At 42.2% G+C, this 25,235-nt stretch overlaps 1 protein-coding gene across 1 annotated transcript in view; it reads left to right on the plus strand.

The window, feature by feature from the left end:
• LOC126267022 (putative serine protease K12H4.7) overlaps positions 1–25,235 on the plus strand; it is a 78,883-nt gene that overhangs the window by 37,164 nt on the left and 16,484 nt on the right. The window contains exons 5-6 of the mRNA XM_049971795.1: positions 15,817–15,952; positions 22,150–22,430. Of these exons, the coding sequence (XP_049827752.1) occupies positions 15,817–15,952; positions 22,150–22,430 (417 nt within the window). The remainder of the gene's footprint in view (positions 1–15,816; positions 15,953–22,149; positions 22,431–25,235) is intronic.

A 25,235-nucleotide genomic window follows, 5' to 3' on the forward strand; every position in this document is an offset into this window, starting at 1 on the left:
TGACAAACTACTTAAAAACGATAAGTACCACATGTCTCACAATCGCCATGAACGAGTGCTATCGGTCGAGAGCAAACCAACTGCTGAAAGACGTGAGTTTGTCGCAGTGAGATTGCTAAAAACTTTGCATTAATAGAGCGAAACTACGTAGAACAAATTCTAGAAGATTTTAAAATGGCAAAATGTGTACAAACTGTGTAGAAAAAGGCACCCCTCATCACGACTCAGTAACTGGGAAAGCTGGGATGGGGGACTGGACGAAGGAACCACTTTATCTCAGCATGGAGTCTGTGTTAAGTGCAAGCATAGGGAGCAGATGCGATAGGTGGTGCTCTCTGTTGTGTAACGCCTTCCTTCTTCCGCTAGCTAGCAGTCGGCTTAATCCCTCCATGGAGACGCTGTCCGGCGGCCAACGCGTTGTTTGTGCCCGCATACACGGTGTCTATTGTCTTCGATGATTAGCTTGACGGGGCACCGTCAACGTAAAGAGCCGCCTGACCAAAACAAAATTAAGCCCCAAAAGGGTAGGAAGGAAACAGAAACTTCACGTCTTGAGAGGTTATGTGATGTTATTTCAGTGATTAGAAAACCGAGGAATATCTTTACACAATTTTGCAGTATGATCCCACTTATCAGTACGATGCTTAACCCCTTCTGACCTCGATGCATCCGCAGATTCTCTTGGGAACGGTGTTATAAAACAGTTGTGTACTGTCCTTAGACAAGCCGGTCCACAATTGCTGTAACTGGCCCTTCATATCCTGGGACAGAGCTAACGTCCGAGCTGTTCTCATACATGTTCTATCGGGGACAGAACTGGGGATATTGATGGTCACAGGAGTTCCTCAACGTCGTGCTGAGGGTTCTTAGAGATAGGTAGAGCGAATGGACGAACATTGCCTTTTTGAAAAATGGCATCACCATGCTGTCGCATGAGATGATACACGCGAGGACGCAGAATATCCATGATGTAATGTTACGCCATCGGAGTTGTCTCAGTCACTACCAGCCGTGACGTGAGGTAATAGTTGATGACTCCCCACGCTGTGATGCCACCAGTAGCGTCACTATGCCTCTCTTAAACAACGAAGGAACGGGATCTCTCCTCACTTCATCGTCAAGCTCGCCGGCGATACTCGTCCGGAATAGGACGGAACTACGGTTCATCATTGAACACAATGTGATACATCCATCGACAGTACGTATTTCCCAGTCACGAAACCACCTAAGATGAGCTGTCTGTCTCACCTTTCCAACCAATGCTGTGGGATGACACGCAGTGTAGCACACAGCCCATTACCATGTACTTGGCGTATAATACGGGACCCTACTTTGTGGGAGTCAGTAATGGTCGACGGGGAGCTTAACGACAAATATGCCTGACCTCACTTTTCCATGCAGTCCACAATCTGGGCAGTGTCAAATATGAATGCCAAATATGAATGTTGGGCTGTCGACTAGCCAAATAAATGGAGACCGTCAATGAGCCACTTCCATAGTCTGTCAGGTGCTGATAACTGTGTCTCATGTCAATATGACGAATTTCCCTATTCTTACCAGTGACCACTCAATATACAGGGTGTTACAAAAAGGTACGGCCAAACTTTCAGGAAACATTCCTCACACACAAAGAAAGAAAATATGTTATATGGACATGTGTAACGCTTACTTTCCATGTTAGAGTTCATTTTATTACTTCTCTTCAAATCACATTAATCATGGAGTGGAAACATACAGCAACAGAACGTACCAGCGTGACTTCAAACACTTTGTTACAGGAAATGTTCAAAATGTCCTCCGTTAGCAAGGATACGTGCATCCACCCTCCGTCGCATGGAATCCCTGATGCGCTGATGCAGCCCTGGAAAACGGCGTATTGTATCACAGCCATCCACAATACGAGCACGAAGAGTCTCTACATTTGGTACCGGGGTTGCGTAGACAAGAGCTTTCAAATGCCCCCATAAATGAAAGTCAAGAGGGTTGAGGTCAGGAGAGCGTGGACGCCATGGAATTGGTCCGCCTCTACCGATCCATCGGTCACCGAATCAGTTGTTGAGAAGCGTACGAACACTTCGACTGAAATGTGCAGGAGCTCCATCGTGCATGAACCACATGTTGTGTCGTACTTGTAAAGCCACATATTGTAGAAGCAAAGGTAGAGTATACCGTATGAAATCATGATAACGTGCTCCATTGAGCGTAGGTGGAAGAACATACTGACGAAACTAAAATGAGCTCTAACATGGAAATTAAGCGTTTCCTGACACATGTCCACATAACATATTTTCTTTATTTGTGTGTGAGGAATGTTTCCTGAAAGTTTGGAGGTACCTTTTTGTAACACCCTGTATAACGTCTTCCAGTCTCGTACATATCCTATCGGGCCTCATTATAATACTACACACGAATAACAGAATTCAGTCTGGTAGATGTCCTACCTGTCGCAGAGAATTGCAGCTCTAATCATTTGCATACCCGCTGACGTGTGCGTATACAGTGTTGCAGTGACGTCCAATCATGTCTTTAGTGTGTTTCACATTTTTTCAGGTACTATGTTTTCAATGGGATACAATCATTTCTGTCATGCAGAGAAGAGTAAAATCGATGAACTTACTACAACTTCTATTCCACAATATTTCAATTTTTGCATGAAGATATCATGGTATGTCACAAAATATTTTCAACGACATTAATTACTAATTTATTGACTACAGCAGGTCATCTTTCAAGATAAATATAACCTGTTTAGTTGAAAGACCTTTTTGAAATTAAAACTGTTTGCTTATTGTGTTTTTCTGCACCCAGTGCTTACAAAGTCTACAGTGCATGACACTCTATTTTTTTTAATATTGGCAAATATAAGAAGGGACGGTTATTCTTTGTTAATGCTATCTTCAGTAATCTTATTTTTGTGAAGTGGTTTGACAACAACATATTTAAGTCTGTCTGAGAAAGCAGCATTTTGAAGAAATTCTTTACAGAACTAACTTAGTATATTTCAAATGTTACCTGAATAACATTTTATTATTTTACCACTTATTTATTACAAGAAAATGAGCATTTTTTTACGATCTCTTAACATTCAACCCTTCTTTTGAAGATATGGGGTGTAGTTTCATTTGATAAAACTTGTTTTTGAATGCGTCTTTTAGAAGCTTCAGACTGCCTACTGAGGAAGTGTTACGACGTAAATTATACGACAGTGACAGACAGTGAAATGGGATACACAGTCAGATGTTTGCGGTACGTTCTTGTGGGACCGAACTGCTGACGTCATTGGTCCCTAGGCTCACACACTACTTAGTCTAACTAGCTTACGCTAAGGACAACACATACACCCATGCCCGAGGGAGGACTCGAACCTCTAGCGACGGGAGCCGTGAAAACCGTGGCAAGAAGGCTCAGATAGTGCGGCTATCCGGCGCTGCCGATGTTTAAAATTTCAAGAATGGTATCATGAGAAATATCATGTCATGAAATGGAAAACAAGGATACCACAAAGTAACGACACACATCAGAGTGAATGTAGGGATGCTACTCTAAAAACTGAGATGACAATCTACATCTATATCCATGGAGTCATCTTGTGGTGTGTGGTGGGGGGCACTTTGTGCACCACTGACACTTCCCCGCTTTCCTGCTCCAGTCGCGAATGGTTTGTGGGAAGAACCATTGCCAGTAAGCCTACATGCGGACTCTAATCTCACGGTGTTTTCGCAAAATATACTTAGAACAAACCAACACTTTTTTACTCTTCTAGGAATTTACGATTTCGAAACATTGACGGTAAACCACAATAGGCTGATAAGCCACCCGAATGAAAAGTTTGGACTCTTTGTGCAAATCAGTATTAAAATAACTTCTTCTCGGGCATCTCTGGGTCCTCGTCTCGCTGACCGTTCCCTAGGCTACCTGCTCCACCGTTTAGCTGATATTGCTCCATTCTGAATTTTCCAATGCATCATCTTCATCACTGCAGGACTCAGGTTGCAATCTCAACAAATGATCAGTTGGCACTGGGTACCATTACCTATTAGTTTTCCTGTAGAAACCTAGAATTTTCGGTCTTCCAATTCGGAAAGTACCTTGGCGGCAGCTGAAGTGTAGCAAGGAAACTCCCGCACTGCTTCGCGTTGCGGCATTTAACATTGTGGTCTGCAGCTGTGTTAGCCGCTTCCGTATCACATTTTTTGCGTAAACTGGTGAGAACTCCTACAAGTGTTTATCTGAAGTCCTGGGTTGTCAAGAAAGCTGGAACCCGGGAACAGATCCGCTTGTTTGCAGAGGGAGTGCCCGTGAGCTTTGCAGGCGTTTGGCGCTCGGCAGTAGCTCTCTGGTGTCAGTCGTTAAACTGGACAGCCCTTTCAGAGCGAAACAAACATTTCAGTTAAACTGTACCTGTCGGACTTTCGGGGGAAGTCTCACTACATCTACGTGTGGAATAAGAGGAATTCTCTTATTCTGAACACTTTGCAATGAATTATTTCGCTATACAAGATCGAAACTAGTTTTTGAAGACGTTGGATGATCCAAATGATGAATTGAAACTTCTTATTCAATGAAAACAAATGGAAAATCGTGTGTAATTGTAATACAGTAACGACAATTTTCTGCCAGATAAGTATTTGCAAGAGATATAACTACTTAATATGGCTTCATGAAGATTGCACTTCTCATGAATTCTCGGACCATTTTAATCCTACACTTGAAGAACGTTTACAGGACCTGTTAGAAAGCTTTGTGATTACAATAATAAAAAATTAATATTCGTAGGAACCAAAAATCCTCATCAATAATGCAGAATCCATATTTTTGTTGGAAGCAACTAGGCCTTTCTATTGTCAGTGCGACGGTCCATGCCGCTGCCATGCATCACGTATGAATACATCTGAGCAGTCCTTGTCACTCACTGTGCTAGAATCGTAACCAATCGATAACGTCATTCATGCCTTGATTAACATTTCGGTGATTAATCTCATTATAAAAGGTGCGGACAGGAAAGAATCAGGTTTCCAGTGCAATTGTTTCATTTAGTTTGCTTGAAACACGACTAGTTCGTATGGTACAGTGGGTTTCTGAAGTGGGAATCACCTGTCAATGGCAGGCATCGGAGGCGTTACATACGAGGTGCATTCAAGTTCTAAGGCCTCCGATTTTTTTTCTCCGGACTGGAAAGAGATAGAAACATGCGCATTGTTCTAAAATGAGGCCACGTTCATTATCAATACGTCCCAGAGATGGCAGCACCGTACGGCAGATGGAATTTTACCGCCGGTGGCGAGAATGAGAACTGTTTTAAATACCTAAAATGGCGACGTTTTCCTTACTTGAACAGCGTGCAATCATTCGTTTTCTGAATTTGCGTGGTGTGAAACCAATTGAAATTCATCGACAGTTGAAGAAGGCATGTGGTCATGGAGTTATGGATGTGTCGAAAGTGCGTTCGTGGGTGCGACAGTTTAATGAAGGCAGAACATCGTGTGACAACAAACCGAAACAACCTCGGGCCCGCACAAGCCGGTCTGACATGATCGAGATAGTGGAAAGAATTGTTTTGGGGGATCACCGAATGACTGTTGAACAGATCGCCTCCAGAGTTGGCATTTCTGTGGGTTCTTTGCACATAATCCTGCATGACGACCTGAAAATGCGAAAAGTGTCATCCAGGTGGGTGCCACGAATGCTGACGGACGACCATGCTGCCTGTGTGGCATGTTGTCAAGCAATGTTGACGCGCAACGACAGCATGAATGGGACTTTCTTTTCGTCGGTTGTGACAATGGATGATACGTGGATGCCATTTTTCAATCCAGAAACAAAGCGCCAGTCAGCTCAATGGAAGCACACAGATTCACCGCCACCAAAAACATTTCGGGTAATCGCCAGTGCTGAAAAAATGATGGTGTCCATGTCCTGGAACAGCGAGGGCGTAATCTTTACCCATTGCGTTCCAAAGGGCACTACGGTAACAGGTGCATCCTACGAAAATGTTTTCAAGAACAAATTCCTTCCTGCAGTACAACAAAAACGTCCGGGAAGGGCTGCGCGTGTGCTGTTTCACCAAGACAACACACCCGCACATCGAGCTAACGTTACGCAACAGTTTCTTCGTGATAACAACTTTTAAGTGATTCCTCATGCTCCCTACACACCTGACCTGGCTCCTAGTGACTTTTGGCTTTTTCCAACAGTGAAAGACACTCTCCGTGGCCGCACATTCACCAGCCGTGCTGCTATTGCCTCAGCGATTTTCCAGTGGTCAAAACAGACTCCTAAAGAAGCCTTCGCCACTGCCATGGAATCATGGCGTCAGCTTTGTGAAAAATGTGTAAGTCTGCAGGGCGATTACGTCGAGATGTAACGCCATTTTCATCGATATCGAGTGAGTAGTTATTATAAAAAAATTGGAGGCCTTAGAACTTGAATGCACCTCATATCTCTTCGGTGTTGACAAATAGGCAACCCAGGCCCCATTTGTTAGAAGAGAAAAAAACCAATACAATGGAGTATTTACCCAAAATGATTTCTCGATTTTATTACCTTATTGCTTTACAATAGGAACATTACCCAGGATATCAGACCACGCAACATGCTTAACTCCAGTTTGTTTTCCACCTAGAATATATTTTCTTCAGTAACAATGAGGATTAGCACTTATCATCAAAACGACCTTTTCTTGTACTGCTCGTTGCATGGTGTTTCCTAACACGCTCTATAAACTTGCTTCAAGTTCAGAATTAAAGATTTCTAAGCAGTTTCAGGATTGCAGTCCCCGTTTACTGTATGAGCGGGTATGGTCTCCTTGACGTCATCTTGTATAGTAACATGTTTCGTGAAACACATTTCAAGAAAGCAACCCTCAGGACTCTAGCTCCGTTAAAAATAATTTAGATCCACTGTTGTACATTAATTAGCTACACGTTCCATGCATTTTCTGAACTGCTGTCTTATCGAAATGATGAGCAACTTGTCAACCTATGACAGTTGTATAGGTGATTAGTTTCAGTAGAAAGCTGCAGCGTGTTCCAGAAGAAAGGTCCAATTTCAATATAGCGATGATTCTATTGTAAAACATTTTGAATCACAGGAGGAAAACTTCTGCTCACTGCCATTTCACGCACAGTTCGTGTTCTGAAAATGTTGCACTGTAGGTGGCCATCACTGTTCCGTTGACATTCAGACAATCTGCGATGCACGGCACGTTCAAGCCTCTGTATAGGATTGTTTCTGATTTCTGCATAAATGGTGTCTTTCAGTTCCACGATTGTCTGTAGACTTCTAGCGTATACCTTGCGTTTGAGGAACCTCCGAAGGAAGTAATCACAGACCGATAAGTTCGGAGATCTGGGAGGCCCCATTCCCAGAAATGACGTGCTTACCAAACACTCTCCGCACGGCTGTCACTGAAATTAGAGGACAACGAGCCGTAGCACAATCCTGCTGAATTCGTGACAGCATACCGCTATGGTGTGGCTGTGTCTACTCTCCATGTTAATCCTCAGAAATGAAAGGACCGATGATACCAATTCATGAGACAGCACGCTATACAGTGCCTTTGTGACTGTGTAAGGGGCGTTGACGGAGTTCGTGAGAATTATTCTCGCACCATTAACGGTACGTTGGTTTGTTGACATAACCACTGAGATGAAAATGTGCCTTGTCACTCAACTATATTAAATTTAAGAAGCCCTCTTTGTCCCTAATTTTAATCAAGTGTTTAACGTACAGAGTCATTCGCTTTTCATAATCATTTTCATTTAACTATTGCACAACCTATATCTTATGGACATTCACACTATAGTCGCAATTTGTTTCATAGAACGCTTTGGACTGTTGGTTACAACATTTCGCATTTGGTGGCCAGGCGATACAGGCTGTATCGCCTGGCCATCAAGAGCTGTTGCAGGACGATTTGATTCCTTCCGTGTATAGCGATTTTACGACTATGACGAATGGGGCCTGAAGATGGCAACAATGTAATGCCGAAAATGGTAACACATAGAAGTTCATAAAATAAAAAAATTCTACAATACATACGGCTGTTGGTAAATTATTGCATCAAGATCTTCAGTTTCGGTTGACAGAAACCCTGTGTAGTGAGTACCATACATAACAGACAACGAGGAGACACTGAAAAGATTTATAGCAGTGGAAGCAGAAGTATTATTTCTTCGCAGCTGAAATTACTAACAGACATTAAGGTGGTTACAACTGGTCCAGTAACAGCCAATTCGAAACCTCGTACTGAAATATGTTTTCATACGTAATTTTATGTTGACAAAAAGCACAATAGAGCCCCTGAACACCTGACTGCCCGCCTATGTCACTCATTCATTCATAAACTTTTTTCTTCTTTTGGACAGAGACTCTTTTATTGTGATCCTCTGTCATATGATACTCTCGGCTTGATGAAATGTCTTCTAAATTTCTTGCGTTTTAATGATTCACAAGAACACAAGAAAGTCATCAACCAAATACGCCAAACATTTGCTGCAAGAGCAGTACTTCAGCATTCCTATACGCCCCACAAGCAGCAGTAAAGATTACTTGCTTCTTTACCATTTAAACTACTCGTCACGAAGAAGGCACGCTATTTTAATTCGCGATATGAGGTAACAGTAGACGAATGTTGTTAGAAAGCCCGTGGTGTAACAGCTGCGGCTATTCAGTACTAATGAACTCGTCAAGCTGGTAGGTGAGATCCCGTATGCGCTCCCCATCGAGTTCGTGTTCTGACGAGAGCGAGCTGGCCATGGTGGCTCTTCCTCACATAACAGCTTGTTCCGCCAATAACTACGGACTCGATCTTTAGGGTGGACGGCTAGCACTTTATAGCTACTGATGGAGATCACTCTGGCAAGCCGCGAAATCCTTCATCGGTTATGCTTATCGCACAGTCTACATCTACATCTACTCGTACATAAATACCCCACAAGCCACTGTATAGTTCATGGCATAAGATACTTTGTACAGTTACTAATCATCCGTTTTCCTGTTCCACTAGCAAATGGTGCGAAGGAAAAATCAGACCTAAGAAGGCCCTGATGGTCCTGTTTTGGATTGTTATGGTGGAGCAGTTTCGTGTGACGGATGGCATGGAATTAAACCGACTGCTAGTGTCAGTTGGTAAACCGAAGATTGGTTTGTTCCTGTTAATGGTATTGGCAAGTGACGTTTTATGAATCATGGTCTACATCTCAGTGGGAAATAGCAGGGTAAATTGGCTGTGTTAACAGTATAATCTTTGAAGGGGCACTCTGCCACCGACTGGCATAGCCTCGCAGTCACTAACGTCAGGGCTCTAAATTTATTAAAGTACACGTAGATTTCAAGCTGTAGTATTAAAAGAAGTAAATATACGCTAAAATATTGATCCTAAATCATATGAAAACAGAAAAGTTAAAGTATATTTGCTGCACCAAAATGTTAGAGCATTAAACAATAAATTAAGTGTCACACAAAAATAGTACAAATGCAATATTTGCTTCCGAATATCATTTGGCCCTGAAACAGATATGATGAATATTGATGGACCTAACTTTGCATCCAGTTACTGTAGGTAAGTTATGGAGAAATAAAGAGTTGCCACGTAGGTCGATATCCACAGACACTCCAGTGGTCATCAATTTTAAGTTTGCGGTTCAGAAGTAGCATGATGGTAATAGTTACTCCCCCCGTAGAATAAACTAATCCAGCATCTTAACCTCCAAACAAAATGAGATGCAACTAACTGGAGATTTTTATTTAGATGATACCTATTCTAGTAGACTAACTGGCTCTACTAACATTTCATATATTCTAATTCCCCTCACACAACTTGCATCAGTTACGGGAACCAGCTGTAAGGTTAGTTACAATATTTTTACTGGTGCATTGAGAGTGTTAAGCAGTAGTGTAACTCATATACTTAATGATATCTCAGATAATAATGGTCAAAAGCTTAAATTTTATTAAAGGGTGCATAACATTAAAAAGTGAACTGGAAAACTGCAACACTAATAAACAAAACAAAAAAGGGCTGAAGAAATCCAAAACCGTTTGCGAAATACACTCTGGAAAGATAATAACTATATACACAATTTAAATGTTATGCATTAGGTAACATAATAATGGATTTTGAAACTTGCTGTCCTAAGAACGTTGAAGCAGATCAAATATTCCTGAAAAGTGGATTACAAATGGAAGCAGAATGTTGTGCAACATTAAGAGAGTGCTACTTAGTATCAATCAACATAGACGATATCAGAGTTGAATCACAGCATAAATTACACTGTAACATTATAAACAATGTCATCAAAATATCAGAATAATAAGCTTCTCCAGAAACTGTATAAGATCTGTTTCGAACATATTAAAAAAGGAAAAAGAGATCAGCAAACTGATCAAAGTAAATCCCAAACTTGTCTATCAGTATTGGATAATGCACGAAATATTTCCTTAGTAGATAGCCTGAAGCATAAAAAACAAGAGGGATAAAAAAAAACATCCTACATATCCTAAAGAAGGATAGACTCTTGTTTCTGTGGTCTTCAGTCCTGAGACTGGTTTATGCAGCTCTCGATGCTACTCTATCTTGTGCAAGCTCCTTCATCTCCCAGTACGTCCTGGAGCCTACATCCTTCTGAATCTGCTTAGTGTATTCATCTCTAGGTTTCCCTCTACGATTTTTACCCTTCACGCTGCCCTCCAATACTAAATTAGTGATCCCTTGATGCCTCAGAACATGTCCTACCAACCGATCCTTTCTTCTAGTCAAGTTGTGCCACAAACTTCTCTTCTTCCCAATTCTATTCAATACCTCCTCATTAGTTATGTGATCTACCCATCTAATCTTCAGCATTCTTCTGTAGCACCACATTTCGAAAGCTTCTATTCTCTTCTTGTCCACACTACTTACCGTCTATGTTTCACTTCCATACCTCGCTTCACTCCATACAAATACTTTCAGAAACGACTTCCTGACACTTAAATCTATACTCGATGTTAACAAATTTCTCTTCTTCCTTGCCATTGCCAGTCTACATTTTATATCCTCTCTACTTCGACCATCATCAGTTATTTTGCTCCCCAATTAGCAAAAATCCTTCACTACTTTAAGTGTCTCATTTCCTAATTTAATTTCCTCAGCATCAACCGATTTAATTCGACTACATTCCATTATCCTCGTTTTGCTTTTGTTGATGTTCATCGTATACCCTCCATTCATGAGACAGTACATTACATTCAACTGCTCTTCCAAGTCCTTTGCTGTCTCTGACAGAATTACAATGTCATCGGCGAACCTCAAACCTTTTATTTCTTCTCCATGGATTTTAATACATACTCCGAATTTTTCTATTGTTTCCTTTACTGCTTGCTCAATATACAAATTGAATACCATCGGCGAGAGGCTGCAACCCTGTCTCACTCCCTTCCCAACCACTGCTTCTCTTTCATGTTCCTCGACTCTTATAACTGCCATCTGGTTTCCGTACAAGTTGTAAATAGCCTTTCGCTCCCTGTATTTCACCCCTGCCACCTTCAGAATTTGAAAGGGAGTTTTCAAGTCAACATTGTCAAAAGCTTTCTCTACGTCTACAAATGCTAGAAACGTAGGTTTCCCCTTTCTTAATCTAGCTTCTAAGATAAGTCGTAGGGTCAGTATTGCCTCACGTGTTCCAATATATCTGTGGAATCCAAACTAATCTTCCCCGAGGTCGGCTTCTACCAGTTTTTCCATTCGTCTGTAAAGAATTTGCGTTAGTATTTTGCAGCCGTGACTTATTAAACTGATAGTTCGGTAATTTTCACATCTGTCAACAACTGCTTTCTTTGGGATTGGTTTTATTATATTCTTCTTGAAGTCTGAGGGTATTTCGCCTGTCTCATACATTTTGCTCACCATATGGTAGAGTTTTGTCAGGACTGGCTCTCCCAAGGCTGTCAGTAGTTTTAATGGAATGTTGTCTACTCCCGGGTCCTTGTTCCGACTTAGGTCCTTCAATGCTCTGTCAAACTCTTCACGCAGTATCACATCTCCCATTTCATCTTCATCTACATCCTCTTCCATTTCCATAATATTGCCCTGAAGTACATCACCCTTGTACAGACACTCTATGTACTCCTTCCACCTTTCTGCTTTCCCTTCTTTGCTTAGAATTGTGTTTCCATCTGAGCTCTTGATATTCATGCAAGTTGTTCTCTTTTCTCCAAAGGTGACTTTAATTTTCCTGTTTGCAGTATCTATCTTACCCCTAGTGAGATAACCCTCTACATCCTTACATTTGTCCTCTAGCCAATCCTGCTTAGCCATTTTTCACTTCCTGTCGATCTCATTTTTGAGACGTTTGTATTCCTTTTCGCCTGCTTCATTTAGTGCATTTTTATATTTTCTCCTTTCATCAATCAAATTCAATATTTCTACTAGCCCTCGTCTTTTTGCCTACTTGATCCTCTGAAGCCTTCACTACTTCATCCCTCAAAGCTACCCATTCTTCTTCTACTGTATATCTTTCCCCCATTCTTGTCAATTGTTCCCTTATGCTCTCCCTGAAACTCTGTACAGCCTCTGGTATAGTCAGTTTATCCAGGTCCCATCTCCTTATATTCCCACCTTTTTGCAGTTTCTTCAGTTTTAACCTACAGTTCATAAGCAATAGATTGTGGTCAGAGTGCACATCTGCCCCTGGAAATGTCTTACAATTTAAAACCTGGTTCCTAAATCTCTGTCGTATCTTATATAATCTATCTGAAACCTGTCAGTATCTCCAGGCTCCTTCCATGTATACAACCTTTTTGAACCAAGTGTTAGCTATGATTAAGTTATGCTCTGTGTTGTGGTTGGCAGGAGAGCCAACACAGGGTCACCAAAGGAAGCCGAAATGCATGCGTTTCAGCTCACGCAGGCTGGCGTGAGGTCTGGAACATGACAAGGGAATTAGAATTGAGAAAAACGGACGTAGATGGTGGAATACTTAACTTTAATCCATTAATGACGAACGTTGCTCTTGACATTACATGATTCACAGTACCAATAGCAACAGATAATGGCGCCTTGCTAGGTCGTAGCAAATAACGCAGCTGAAGGCTATGCTAACTATCGTCTCGGCAAATGAGAGCGTAGAAGTCAACCATCGCTATCGAAGTCGGCTGTACAACTGGGGCGACTGCTAGGAAGTCTCTCTAGACCTGCCGTGTGGCGGCGCTCGGTCTGCAATCACTGATAGTGGCGACACGCGGGTCCGACGTATATTACCGGACCGCGGCCGATTTAAAGGCTACCACCTAGCAAGTGTGGTGTCTGGCGGTGACACCACACTCTGTTCAAAATTCTACCAGGCGGCTTCCTCTTTCATTTCTTCCCCCAAGTCCATATTCACCTACTACGTTTCCTTCGCTTCCTTTTCCTACTATAGAATTCCAGTTACCCATGACTATTAAATTTTCATCTCCCTTCACTATCTCAATAATTTCTTTTACCTCATCATACATTTCTTCAATTTCTTCGTCATCTGCAGAGTTAGTTGGCATATAAACTTGTACTACTGTGGTAGGCGTGGGCTTTGTGTCTATCTTGGCCACAATAATGCGTTCAGTATGCTGTTTTTAGTAGTTTAACCGCACTACTATTTTTTAATTCATTATTGAACCTACTCCTACATTACCCTTATTTGATTTTGTATTTATAACCCTGTATTCTCCTAACCAAAAGTATTGTTCTTCCTGCCATCGAACTTCGCTAATTCCCACTATATCTAACTTCAACCTATCCATTTCCCGTTTAAAATTTTCTAACCTACCTGCCCGATTAAGGGATCTTACATTCCAAGCTCAGATCCGTAGAACACTAGTTTTCTTTCTCCTAATAACGACGTCTTCGTGAGTAGTCCCCGCCCGGAGATCCTAATGGGGGACTATTTTACCTCCGGAATATTTTACCCAAGAGGACGCCATCGTCATTTACCCATACAGTAAAGCTGCATGCCCTCGGGAAAAATTACGGCTGTAGTTTCCCCTTGCTTTCAGCCGTTCGCAGTACCAACACAGCAAGGCCGTTTTGGTTAGTGTTACAAGGCCAGATCAGTCAATCATCCAGACTGTTGCCCCTGTAACTACTGAAAAGGCTGCTGCCCCTCTTCTGGATCGACACGTTTGTCTGGCCTCTCAACAGATACCCCTCCGATGTGGTTGCACCTACTAGTTAATCTGTATCGCTGAGGCTTGCAAGCCTCCCCACCAACGTCAAGGTCTAAGGTTCATGGGGCGGGTAGACTCTTATGTTCTCTTAAAGTGCAAGTGACACCTGATTGTGCCGAATAACTTGAAAAATGTTATTCATGTAAGCTTCGTTCTATATTAAGTTAGTTCCATAAATAATCTCTTCATAATGACACAAACTTAAACATAAGGTTGCCAGACCTCTTCACAAAAATACTATGTATAATGTTAGTAATGAATAACCATCTCATCTAATGACCGCCAATATTTTCAAAACAATTAGAAGAAAATATACAATGGACTTTGTAAATACAGAATACAGAGAAACACGATTAGTAAGCAAACAGTTGTGATATCAAAAATCGTTGGCAACTAAACAGATTATATTTATCATACTGTAGTAAATAAGTAATTAGTATTACTGAGAATAATTTGTGACCTACCATGATACCACATGGAAAAATTAAAATGTTTTGAAATAAAAGGTCAGTAGGTTAACGGTGTTCACCTTCTCTGCATCGCAGAAATCAGAGAATATCAGTTCCATGTCGATCACATACCAATAGGCACTCAGAATTTAAATAACGAGATACAGTGTACCACAGGATTGTGTTGTGGCTCCTATCGTTTTTTATAAACATAACTGAACTTTTGCTATGATTATTAGAGTTCGTCAGTTTTATCCTTTTGCATATTATACAAAACAAAATAAAAATCGGATCCAGTTCCCTTACTGAAAATTTTTCTAAGAAAATATTTGAAAATATTTGAACTCTCCTAGCTTTAAAATAGTTTCTTCAAACAATGAAGTACATTAAGTAGATAGGACTAAGTTCTTGGGTTGGTGGTCGTGGTTGCTGTGGTGGTGGTGGTGGTGGTGGTGGTGGTGGTGGTGGTGGTAAGTTTCTATTGAACAAAACTGCTGGGGTCATCGGTCCCTAGGCCTGCACAGTAGTTAATCCACCTTACGCTCAGGGCAACACACACACCCATGCCAGAGGGAGGACTCGAAGCTCCGAAGCAGGAAGCCGCATGAACCGTGGCAAGGCGCCCAGACCGCGAAACTACCCTGAGCCTCAAGTTCTTGGGGGTAGGTGAACACATAGATCACTAACAAGTGGAAAACCTACATCTCAGAAGTAATGAAGAGCTTTAGTTAGCTACATTTGCTGTATACATGATGATTTGAAATTGAAAAAAGAACTAGTTCATTGTACATGTTTCCATTTACTAAATCGCTGTTTGATACAGAAACTTGCAATGATATTATTTAGAGCAACGTAAGTATGTTATAAGAATTAAATCTAGTGTTAGGTCCAGAATATACCGAAGAGACCTCATCCAAAAAAAAAAAATCGAATTAGCGACATTGTTTCACTTTGACAACACAATATTATCTCTTTTCTAAAAGAAAGCACAAATTCGTGTTTACTTACTTATGTAGAATTTTGATCGTCCGTTGCTACACAGCGATGACAAAAATAAATGCATCATTAGTTGTAAAGCCATTCGCAAAGTAAGGGGAACCTGTTATGTGATGGAGTGAAGGCAGCTGTGAACCCAACGCTATAGAACAAATGAATTCATATGACCGACGTGGCGTGTCTTCCGTTGCAGAGTACCTGGAAGTGGTGGCCGAGAGCATGCAGACGTTTGACCCAGAGTGTGTCTCTGCTATGGCCGAAGCCACACAGGAGTTTGAGGAGCTGCTGCAGAGTGACGCCGGAGTCTCCACCATCAACGAGATGTTCGGGTGAGTTGGACACCGTGGGGGCTGGCGCTGCTCATTCCACTGACCTCTTCAGCGAGTGGTAGTACTTGATTACTTGTTGCTCGTGACTAACACCAGAGACAATTTTAGTACAATACGATGGCTCTGTAGGCAAACTGTCGTTATTCAAGTTTCAAGAGTTTGTTTATAGATTTTCATATTGGGGTATAGATGGAAATCGTGCATATACGTTACTTCTGGTAGAATAAGAATTATGAAGTTCGAAAGACGCACCACGAAGGAACTATCCGAATGCGAAGACATCGGTAGATGTAATGTACATGAACAGGCAAACAAAAGATTAAAATTTCGGAAAATTTGGATGATATTCAAGAGAAAGAGTTTTACAGATTGAGCAAGTCAATAACCGGTTGGTCCACTTCTGACTTTATGTAATCAGTTAATCGGCTTGAGCAGTTGAGCACCCATAACCTCCCAACATCCACCTTATTCGGCTTGACACTGAGTGAGAGTTATTGGTGTTCTGCATAGGGACACCGTACCAAATTCTGCCCAGTTGGCGCTTTGGATCGTCAAAATCTCGAGTAGGTTGGAAGGTGCCGTCCCTAATGCTCCAAACGTTCTCAGTTCAGGAGAAATCCGGCAATTTTGCTGGTAGAGCTTGGCAAGTACGAAGACAGGCAACAGAAAGTCTAACCGTGTGTGGGCAGGGATTATCTTGTTGAAATGTAAGCCCAGAATGGCTTGCCATGAAGGACAACAAAACGGGGCATAGAACATCGTCGATGCACCGCTGTGCCGTAAGAGTGCCACGGATGACAACAAAAGGGATCTTGCTATCAAAAGAAATGAGTAGTTCGAATAACTAATGTAGAGGTACAGAACTATGACGAAAAGACAATTATGGCAAACATGACTAAAAGGAATCTCTTTATAATTATACGGACTTAAACATACTATTGGCAAAGCACTTCGCAAAAATAGGATGCATAACGTTAATAAAGAATCCCCTATCTTCCAGCGTCTACAATAAAATTTAGGTAGAACAGTCACAGGTGTGCACAGCTTCTAAATGACGGACGTTTGGAAGTTCATACGCTGAAACAGACATTCATTTGCGACTCCAAAATCTGATTTACTCTGCTGGTGGTCGAGACTTCGGAGAAAATTCTCAGACTTCGTGCAGCTGTTATGGTCAAGTCGTAATACACCTTCGTCTAACACAGGGTCATGTTAAAAATATTTGACTAAGAGTCAACAACTCGCCGATCATTCGGCAAACACACCTCTCTCAGCCATTGGCATCACACCATTCCTAGAAGCTGCCAGCAGCTAAATGTTCAAATGTGTGTGAAATCTTATGGGACTTAACTGCTAAGGTCATCAGTCCCTAAGTTTACACACTACTTAACCTGAATTATCGTAAGGACAAACACACACACCCCTGCCAAAGGGAGAACTCGAACTTCCGCCAGCAGGTAATTGTGCAGTTACTTAGCCTCTTTTCGAAAAATCCACTGGTCCAAACCACTAACTACATTCCACACATTTACTACAGATAACTCCTAGAATGTTGCATGTCTGTAATGGATGCAGGGTGCTGCAGTTATTCAAAAATTAAAAGTCTTACGTAAGATAGTGTGGAGTGCTGTGTTAAATCACAACTTATAGGGGTCAAAATAAATGTAAATGTTCCATACTGTTTTATTGTCACTGCCGGACATAATAGGGGAAAAAAAACGATTTTGTACTGTCAGGTATAGTAATATGAAAACAAAAACAGATAAGATAAACACAATTACATCCGACAAACATAGAACCCCCCATGAATCATGCACGTTGCCGTTGGTGGGGGGGGGGGGGGGGGGGGGGAAGGGAGGAGCTTGAGGGAGAGACGAAAATTTTGTGGTCATGGGGGACTGTAATGCGATTGTAGGAAAAGGAGGAGAAGGAGTAGTAGTAGGTGAATATGGACTAAAGCGTAAGGAACGAAAGGGGAAGCCGCCTGGTAGAATTTAGCGCAGAGAGTAACTTAATCATAGCTGACACTTGATTTAAGAATCATGAAGGAAGGCTGTATACATGGAAGAGGCCTGGAGACACTGGCGGGTTTCAGATAGATTATTTAAAGGTAGAACAGAGATTTAGGAACCAGGTTTTAAGTTGTAAGACATTTCCAGGAGCATAAGTGGGCTCTGGCCACAATTTAATGGTTTTTAAATGTAGATAGAAACTGAATAAACTGCAGAAAGGTAGGAATTTAAGGAGATAGGATCTGGATAAACTGAAAGAATCATGGGTCATAGAGACTTTCAGAGAGAGTATTAGGTAACAATTGACAAATATTGGGGAAACAAATACAGCAGAAGAAGAATGGGTAGTTTTGATGAAACAGTGAAGGCAGCAGAGGATCAAGTAGGTAAAAAGAAATCGTTCGGTGAAAGAAGAGATATTGAATTTAATTGATGAAAGGAGAAAGTATAAAAATGCAGTAAATGAAGCAGGCGAAAAGGAATAAAAACGTCTCAAAAATGAGACCGACAGGAAGTACAAAATTGCGAACCAGTGATGGCTAGTGGACAAAAAATTAAAGACACCTTTGGAGAAAAGAGAGCCACCTGTATGAATATTAAGATCTCGATGGAAAACCAGTCCGAAGCAAAGGAGGGAAAGCAGGAAGATGGAAGGAGTATATAGAGGGTCTAGACAAGGGCGACGTGCTTGAGGGCAATATTATGAAATGGAAGAGGATGTAGATGAAAATTAAATGGGAGATATGATACTGCGCGAAGAGCACTGAAAGACATAAGTCAAAAAAATGCCCCAGGAGTAGACAACAGTCTATTAGAATACTGATAGCCTTGGGAGAGCCAGTCATAACAAAACTCTTCCACCTGATGAGCAATATGTATGAGTCAGGCTTATAGAAAAATATAATAATTCCAATCCCAAAGAAAGCAGGTGTTGACAGGTGTGAAAATTACCGAACTATCAGTTTGATAAGTCACGGTTGCAAAATACTAACAGATTTATATAGATATATAACAGATCTAATTATTTACAGATTAATGGAAAAGCTGGTAGAAGCCAACCTCGGGCAAGATCAGTTTGGATTCCGTAGAAATGTTGGAACACGCGAGGCAATGGTGACTCTACGACATATATTAGAAGATAGGTTAATGAAAGGCAAACGTACTTTCCTAGAATTTGTAGACTCAGAGAAATCTTTTGAGAACATTGATTGGAACACTCTCTTTCAGATTCTGAAGCTGGCAGGGGTAAAATACAGGAAGCAAAAGGTTAGTTACAATTTGTATGGAAACCAGATGGCAATCATAAGAGTCGAGGCAAGCAGTGGTCGAGAAGGGAGTGAGACAGAGTTGTAGCCTACCCCGATGTTATCCAATCTGTATATTGAGCAAGCAGTACAAACAAAAGAAAAATTTGGAGTAGGATTTAAAATCCATGGAGAAGAAATAAAAACTTTGAGATTTGCCGACGACATTGTAATTCTGTCAGATACAGCAAAGGACCTGGGAGAGGAGCTGAACGGAATGGACTGTGTCTTGAAAAGGAGGATATAAGATGAAGATCAACAAAAGCAAACCGAGGATAATGGAATGTATCCGAATTAAATCAGGTAACGCTGAGAGAATAGATTCCGAAATGAGACACTCAATGTAGTAAATGAGTTTTGTTATTTGGGGAGCAAAACAACTGATGATGATCGGAGCAGAGAGGATAAAAATTGTAGACTGGCTATGTCAAGAAAAGCGTTTCAAAAATGTTAAAATGTGTGTGAAATCTTATGAGACTTAACTGCTAAGGTCATCAGTCCCTAAGCTTACACACTACTTAACCTAAATTATCCTAAGGACAAACACACACACCCATGACCGAGGGAGGACTCCAACCTCCGCCAGGACCAGCCGCACAGTTTATGACTGCAGCGCCTTAAACCGGCCGTCTAATCTCGCGCGGTGAAAAGCGTTACTCACGAAGAGAAATTTGTTAACATCGAGTATAGATTCAAATGTCAGGAAGTCATTTCTGAAAGTATTTGTATGGAGTGTAGCCATGTATGGAAGTGGAACATGGAAGATGAACAGTTTAGACAAGCAGAGAATAGAAGCTTTCGAAATGTGGTGCTACAGAAGAATGGTCGAGATGATATGGGTAGATCACTTAGCTAAGTAGGAGGTACTGAATGGAATTGGGGAGAAGAGGAATTTGTGGCACAACTTGACAAGAAGGAGAGATCGGTTGGTCTGGCACTTTCTAAGACATCGAGGGATCACCAATTTAGTACTGGAGGGAAGCGTGGAGGTCAAAAATTGTAGAGGAAGGCCAAGAGATGAATACGCTAAGCACATTTAGAAGAATGTAACTTGCAGTAGTTATTCGGAGACGAAGAAGCTTGCACAGGATAGAGTTACATGGAGATGTGGATCAAAGCAGTCTTTGGACTGAGAACCACAACAACAGCAACAACAACAACAAGAAACATAAAAAACTTACAGAAGATTACGCTGCAAATGCTACAGTTTAATCTCACTGTCTTCTTGGATGAGACATTGTTTATGAACCAGTCGGCCCTCCTCGTAATTGGAGTTAGTGATATTCCTTGTGGGGATAACACTATGGAGTATTGTCCATTCCTCCACAGCAGTCTCTTTGAGGCCCTGTAAGGTCTCTGGTGGGACAGGACGACTGTAAACCGTTCGTTTTACCATGATGCATGCATTCTCGATACAGGTGAGGTCTGTAGAATACAGACGCCGTTGTATCCGCAAGATTCTATGCTCCAATAGGAAGGCGTTCACAAGATTATGACGACGAGGGCGTGCATTGTCGTCCATCACCGTGATTCGTGCTCCAATATATTCACCAAATCTAGCCACAGTCCTTGCAAATATGTTGTACCAGTACTTCAGTCATCCTCGCATGTGGCACAAGGAGTGTCCTGCGACCATACATGATTCCACGCTAAAATATGACTGAATGACTGAACAGCCTTGATAAGAGCGGTGGTATAAGGGAGTTAGGGTGTAACCGTTGTCCTCGTCGAGTCCGTATACGAATATTAATTTTGTCAGAGTGGAGACTGTGACGTTGTGCCCCACTATTACCTAATCCACAAATCGTGGTTTCGTGCCCATGCGACACGAACATCTCTCCGAAACCGATTTAGAGGAAGAACTTTCAAAGGTTTTCGGACACGTAATCCCTGTTCATGGAGCCTATTTCGTATCGTTCGTGTTGACACCTGCACTCCTGTTTAATGTTTAGAACTGCCACCGTAGACTTGTTGCATTGTATTTATGGCTTCTGCTTGCTGTTATATGCAGATATACGCACCTGTTGTTTTTCTTCCTCGGTAACTGTCGCGCCGATTCTCAGCTAACCCTGTTGCTAGAACTTGCTCCAGATTCTGGAGACATTACTTTGACTCAAAGCGACATTCTCTGCGGCATCCCTTACAGAGAGTACACGGAAACTCTGATCATACGTTATCGTTGTCGGACCCATCTTGAAGGGACACAACTCTCTTAAAGACCCGTAGCACAAGTATTGCGATGACACGGTTGTCATAGACTGCACATATTGCCCCCTCACTGCAGTTTCGTCGTCTTTTTCTGGTAGAAACAAACCTATGTATTAATAAAATGATAATTAAATCGGCACCCTAGCTGCAAACAGGTGCTGAGATACATCAAACAACATACATACATGGGCAGACATCTGTCAGGTGCACTACGAATGTAGTGGTGTGCACATGTTGGGAATGTGGGTCTCAGGAGAAGCGTGCAAGGGATAAGTCCTTGCAGGCGCACTATCCTCTGTGCCATCGGTGATACAGACGGATAGAGCGTCTTCCATATAAGCAGGAGATCCAGGGTTTGAGTCCCAGTTGGGGCACACATTTTCAACATGTACCCACTGATGTATATCAACGCCTGTTTGGAGCTAGGGTGTCGATTTAAGTATCATTTTATTCTAGAGAAGCTACACGGTCATCAATAGTATCTGTTCTTTCGGGAACAGATACTACCTTCATATATGGATATTGATATCTTAACTTATTCCTGGATCATAACGTTCAATATAGAAGTTATTCTGCCTACTATACGTAAGCGCTTGGTTACATTGAGGGCCTTACTGTAAGTGTTTCGAGTACAACAGGGAGGAGTTAACTGTCGACCACTGACTCTACGCAGGCTCTGCTCACCGCTGGACTTGTCCAAAGAGTACGATGTGGCGGGGCTGATCAGTTTCGCTGCCAACAATTTCTCCGGGCTGGTGCAGTACAACGCGGTCGACAGAACCGGAATGAGCACGGTGCAGCAGTACTGCGAGGCCCTGCGCAGCACCAGCGGGGACTCGGCGCTGGAGCGACTCACCAACTACTTGGGGTTCGATGGCGAAACATCCTGCGTCGATCCCGACTACGAAGCTTCTTACCAAAACTATCAGAACACTGACTGGAGTGGTGATGGCAGTGAGTATTCGACTCGTATTCAGAGACTCTCAAAAGAATGTTTAGTTGTAGTGTCCTCCACGAATCTTTTTTCCAATAAACCTTGTGACGTTCCCAACGCGAAAGGTACACCACTGGCCATTAAAATTAATACACCAAGGAGAAATGCAGATGATAAACGGGTATTCATTGACAAATATATTATACTAGAACTGACATGTGATTACATTTTCACGCAATTTGGGTGCATAGATCCTGGGAAATCAGTACCCGGAACAACCACCTCTGACCGTAATAACGGCCTTGATACGCCTGGAAATAAGTCAAACAGAGCTCGGTTGGCGTGTACAGTTACAGCTACCCATGCAACTTCAACACGATACCACAGTTCATCAATAGTAGTGACTGGCATATCGTGACGAGCCAGTTGCTCGGCTACCATTGAACAGACGTTTTCAGTTGGTGAGAGATCTGGAGAATGTGCTGGCCAGGGTAGCAGTCGAACATTTTCTGTATCCAGAAAGGCCCGTACAGGACCTGCAGCATGCGGTCGTGCATTATCCTGCTGAAATGTAGGGTTTCGCAGGGATCGAATGAAGGGTAAAGCCACGGGTCGTAACACATCTGAAACGTAACGTCCACTGTTCAAACTGCCGTCAATGCGAACAAGATGTGACCGAGACGTGTAACTAATGACACCGCATACCATCACGCTGGGTGATACGCCAGTATGGCCATGACGAATGCACGCTTCCAATGTGCGTTCACCGCGATGTCGCCAAACACACATGATGCTGTAAACAGAACCTTGATCCATCCGAAAAAAATGACGTTGTGCCATTCGTGCACCCAGGTTCGTCGTTGAGTACACCATCGCAGGCGCTCCTGTGTGTGATGCAGCGTCAAGGGTAACCGCAGCCATGGTCTCCGAGCTGATAGTCCATGTTGCTGCAAACGTCGTCGAACTGTTCGTGCAGATGGTTGTTGTCTTGCAAACGACCCCATCTGCTGACTCAGGGATCGAGACGTATCTGCACGATCCGTTACAGCCACGGGGATAAGAGGCCTGTCATCTCGACTGCTAGTGATACGTGGCCGTTGGGATCCAGCACGGCGTTCCGTATTACCTTCCTGAGCCCACTGATTCCATATTCTGTAACAGTCATTGGATCTCGACCAACGAGAGCATTAATGTCGCGATACGATAGACCGCAATCGCGATAGCCTACAATCCGACGTTTATCAAAGTCGGAAACGTGATGGTACGAATTTCATCTCTTTACACGAGGCATCACAATAATGTTTCACCAGGCAACGCCGGTCAACTGCTGTTTGTGTAAGAGGATTCGGTTGGAAACTTCCCTCACGTTGTAGGTGTCGCCACCGGCGCCAACCTTGTGTGAATGCTCTGAAAAGCTAATCATTTGCATATCACAGCCTCTTCTTCCTGTCGGTCAAATTTCGCGTCTGTAGCACGTCATCGTCATGGTGCAGCAAATTTAATGGCCAGTAGTGGACTACGAGAGTGCAGAAAGCTGCAGAGTAGATTCCTACGAAACCAAACCCTAGCAAAACGTGAACGAATTTTAAATAAGCGTGAAGACATCTGTACCATACATTGTTTATCATAAGAAAAAACCTGATGTAAACAAACGTAAACGCATTGATTGGTCAGTAGTCGTAGCACACGTACGTTGGTGTGGTTGCGCTGCTGGAAGTAGGTCCTACTTGCCTATTAGGTATCTTATTTCTATGGTACTGTAAATGAAACTTCAAGGTATTCTAATGTATTAACAGTCATCAACGTTTTTTCTTTATCATGCTTCACCTATGTAATTTTATTTCAAAAATCGTGTATTGTCGCAGTCTGTATACTGTTGGGCACTGATTGTTCCGCTGTTAATACTTAGTGAGACAATGACCGACGCTGGTTCCTGCCCCGTACACAGCGTTAAACAGTGACGTGAATCAGGCTGTTAATGTTCTTCACAAGTTTTAAAAAGAAAAATCAGCTTTGAACCTTTCCGAGGGACTGTATTTGCTAAAGTTATGCAGTTTTTTAATCCGGGAAGCGCAACTGAATGGGCAGCGTTGTAGAATGGCATTTCAGTGCCATCCATTGATCAAGGGTTCAACACTCGTTCTTTTTTTCGTTCAATTTGGTCCTGTTTTCTAGTTTTGTTCGGTTCTCAAGATAGAGCGTTTCAGTCTTCTTTGTCGCTTGCCTTCTTAAAGTAAATAGACGTTGGAAACTTTTTCTGTCAGAGTTGATTCTTTCTAAAATTGTGCTTAGTGCCAATATCGCTTTCCTAATTCCTTTGCGTTTCTTTGATCTCCAAGAAATTTTCTGCTCTTTATTGTTACTTTTTCCTTTATAACATTTAACTGAATTTTTCAGAAAAAGATAACAATGCTCAAATTTTATACCTCGAATATTCATAGACTTCTCTCAGGTAAGTCAATTGTTCTACTTCATTGTTCAGTAGCTCAGCAGGAAAATTAATTACTACAGCTCTAGCCTTCGACACTATTAACAGTAATGTGACCGCCCGCATCTCGTGGTCGTGCGGTAGCGTTCTCGCTTCCCGCGCTCGAGTTACCGGGTTCGATTCCCGGCGGGGTCAGGGATTTTCTCTGCCTCGTGATGACTGTGTGTTGTCCTTAGCTTAGTTAGGTTTAAGTAGTTCTAAGTTCTAGGGGACTGATGACCACAAATATTAAGTCCCATAGTGCTCAGAGCCATTTGAACCATTTTTTTTAGTAATGTCACCGCTAGTCAGAAGTTCGAATAACCATCTTTTGCAGTGAGAAACGTTCAGGAAGAGA

Source organism: Schistocerca gregaria, chromosome 4 (assembly GCF_023897955.1).
Source record: "Schistocerca gregaria isolate iqSchGreg1 chromosome 4, iqSchGreg1.2, whole genome shotgun sequence".
In the NCBI taxonomy this organism is placed as follows: domain Eukaryota; kingdom Metazoa; phylum Arthropoda; class Insecta; order Orthoptera; family Acrididae; genus Schistocerca; species Schistocerca gregaria.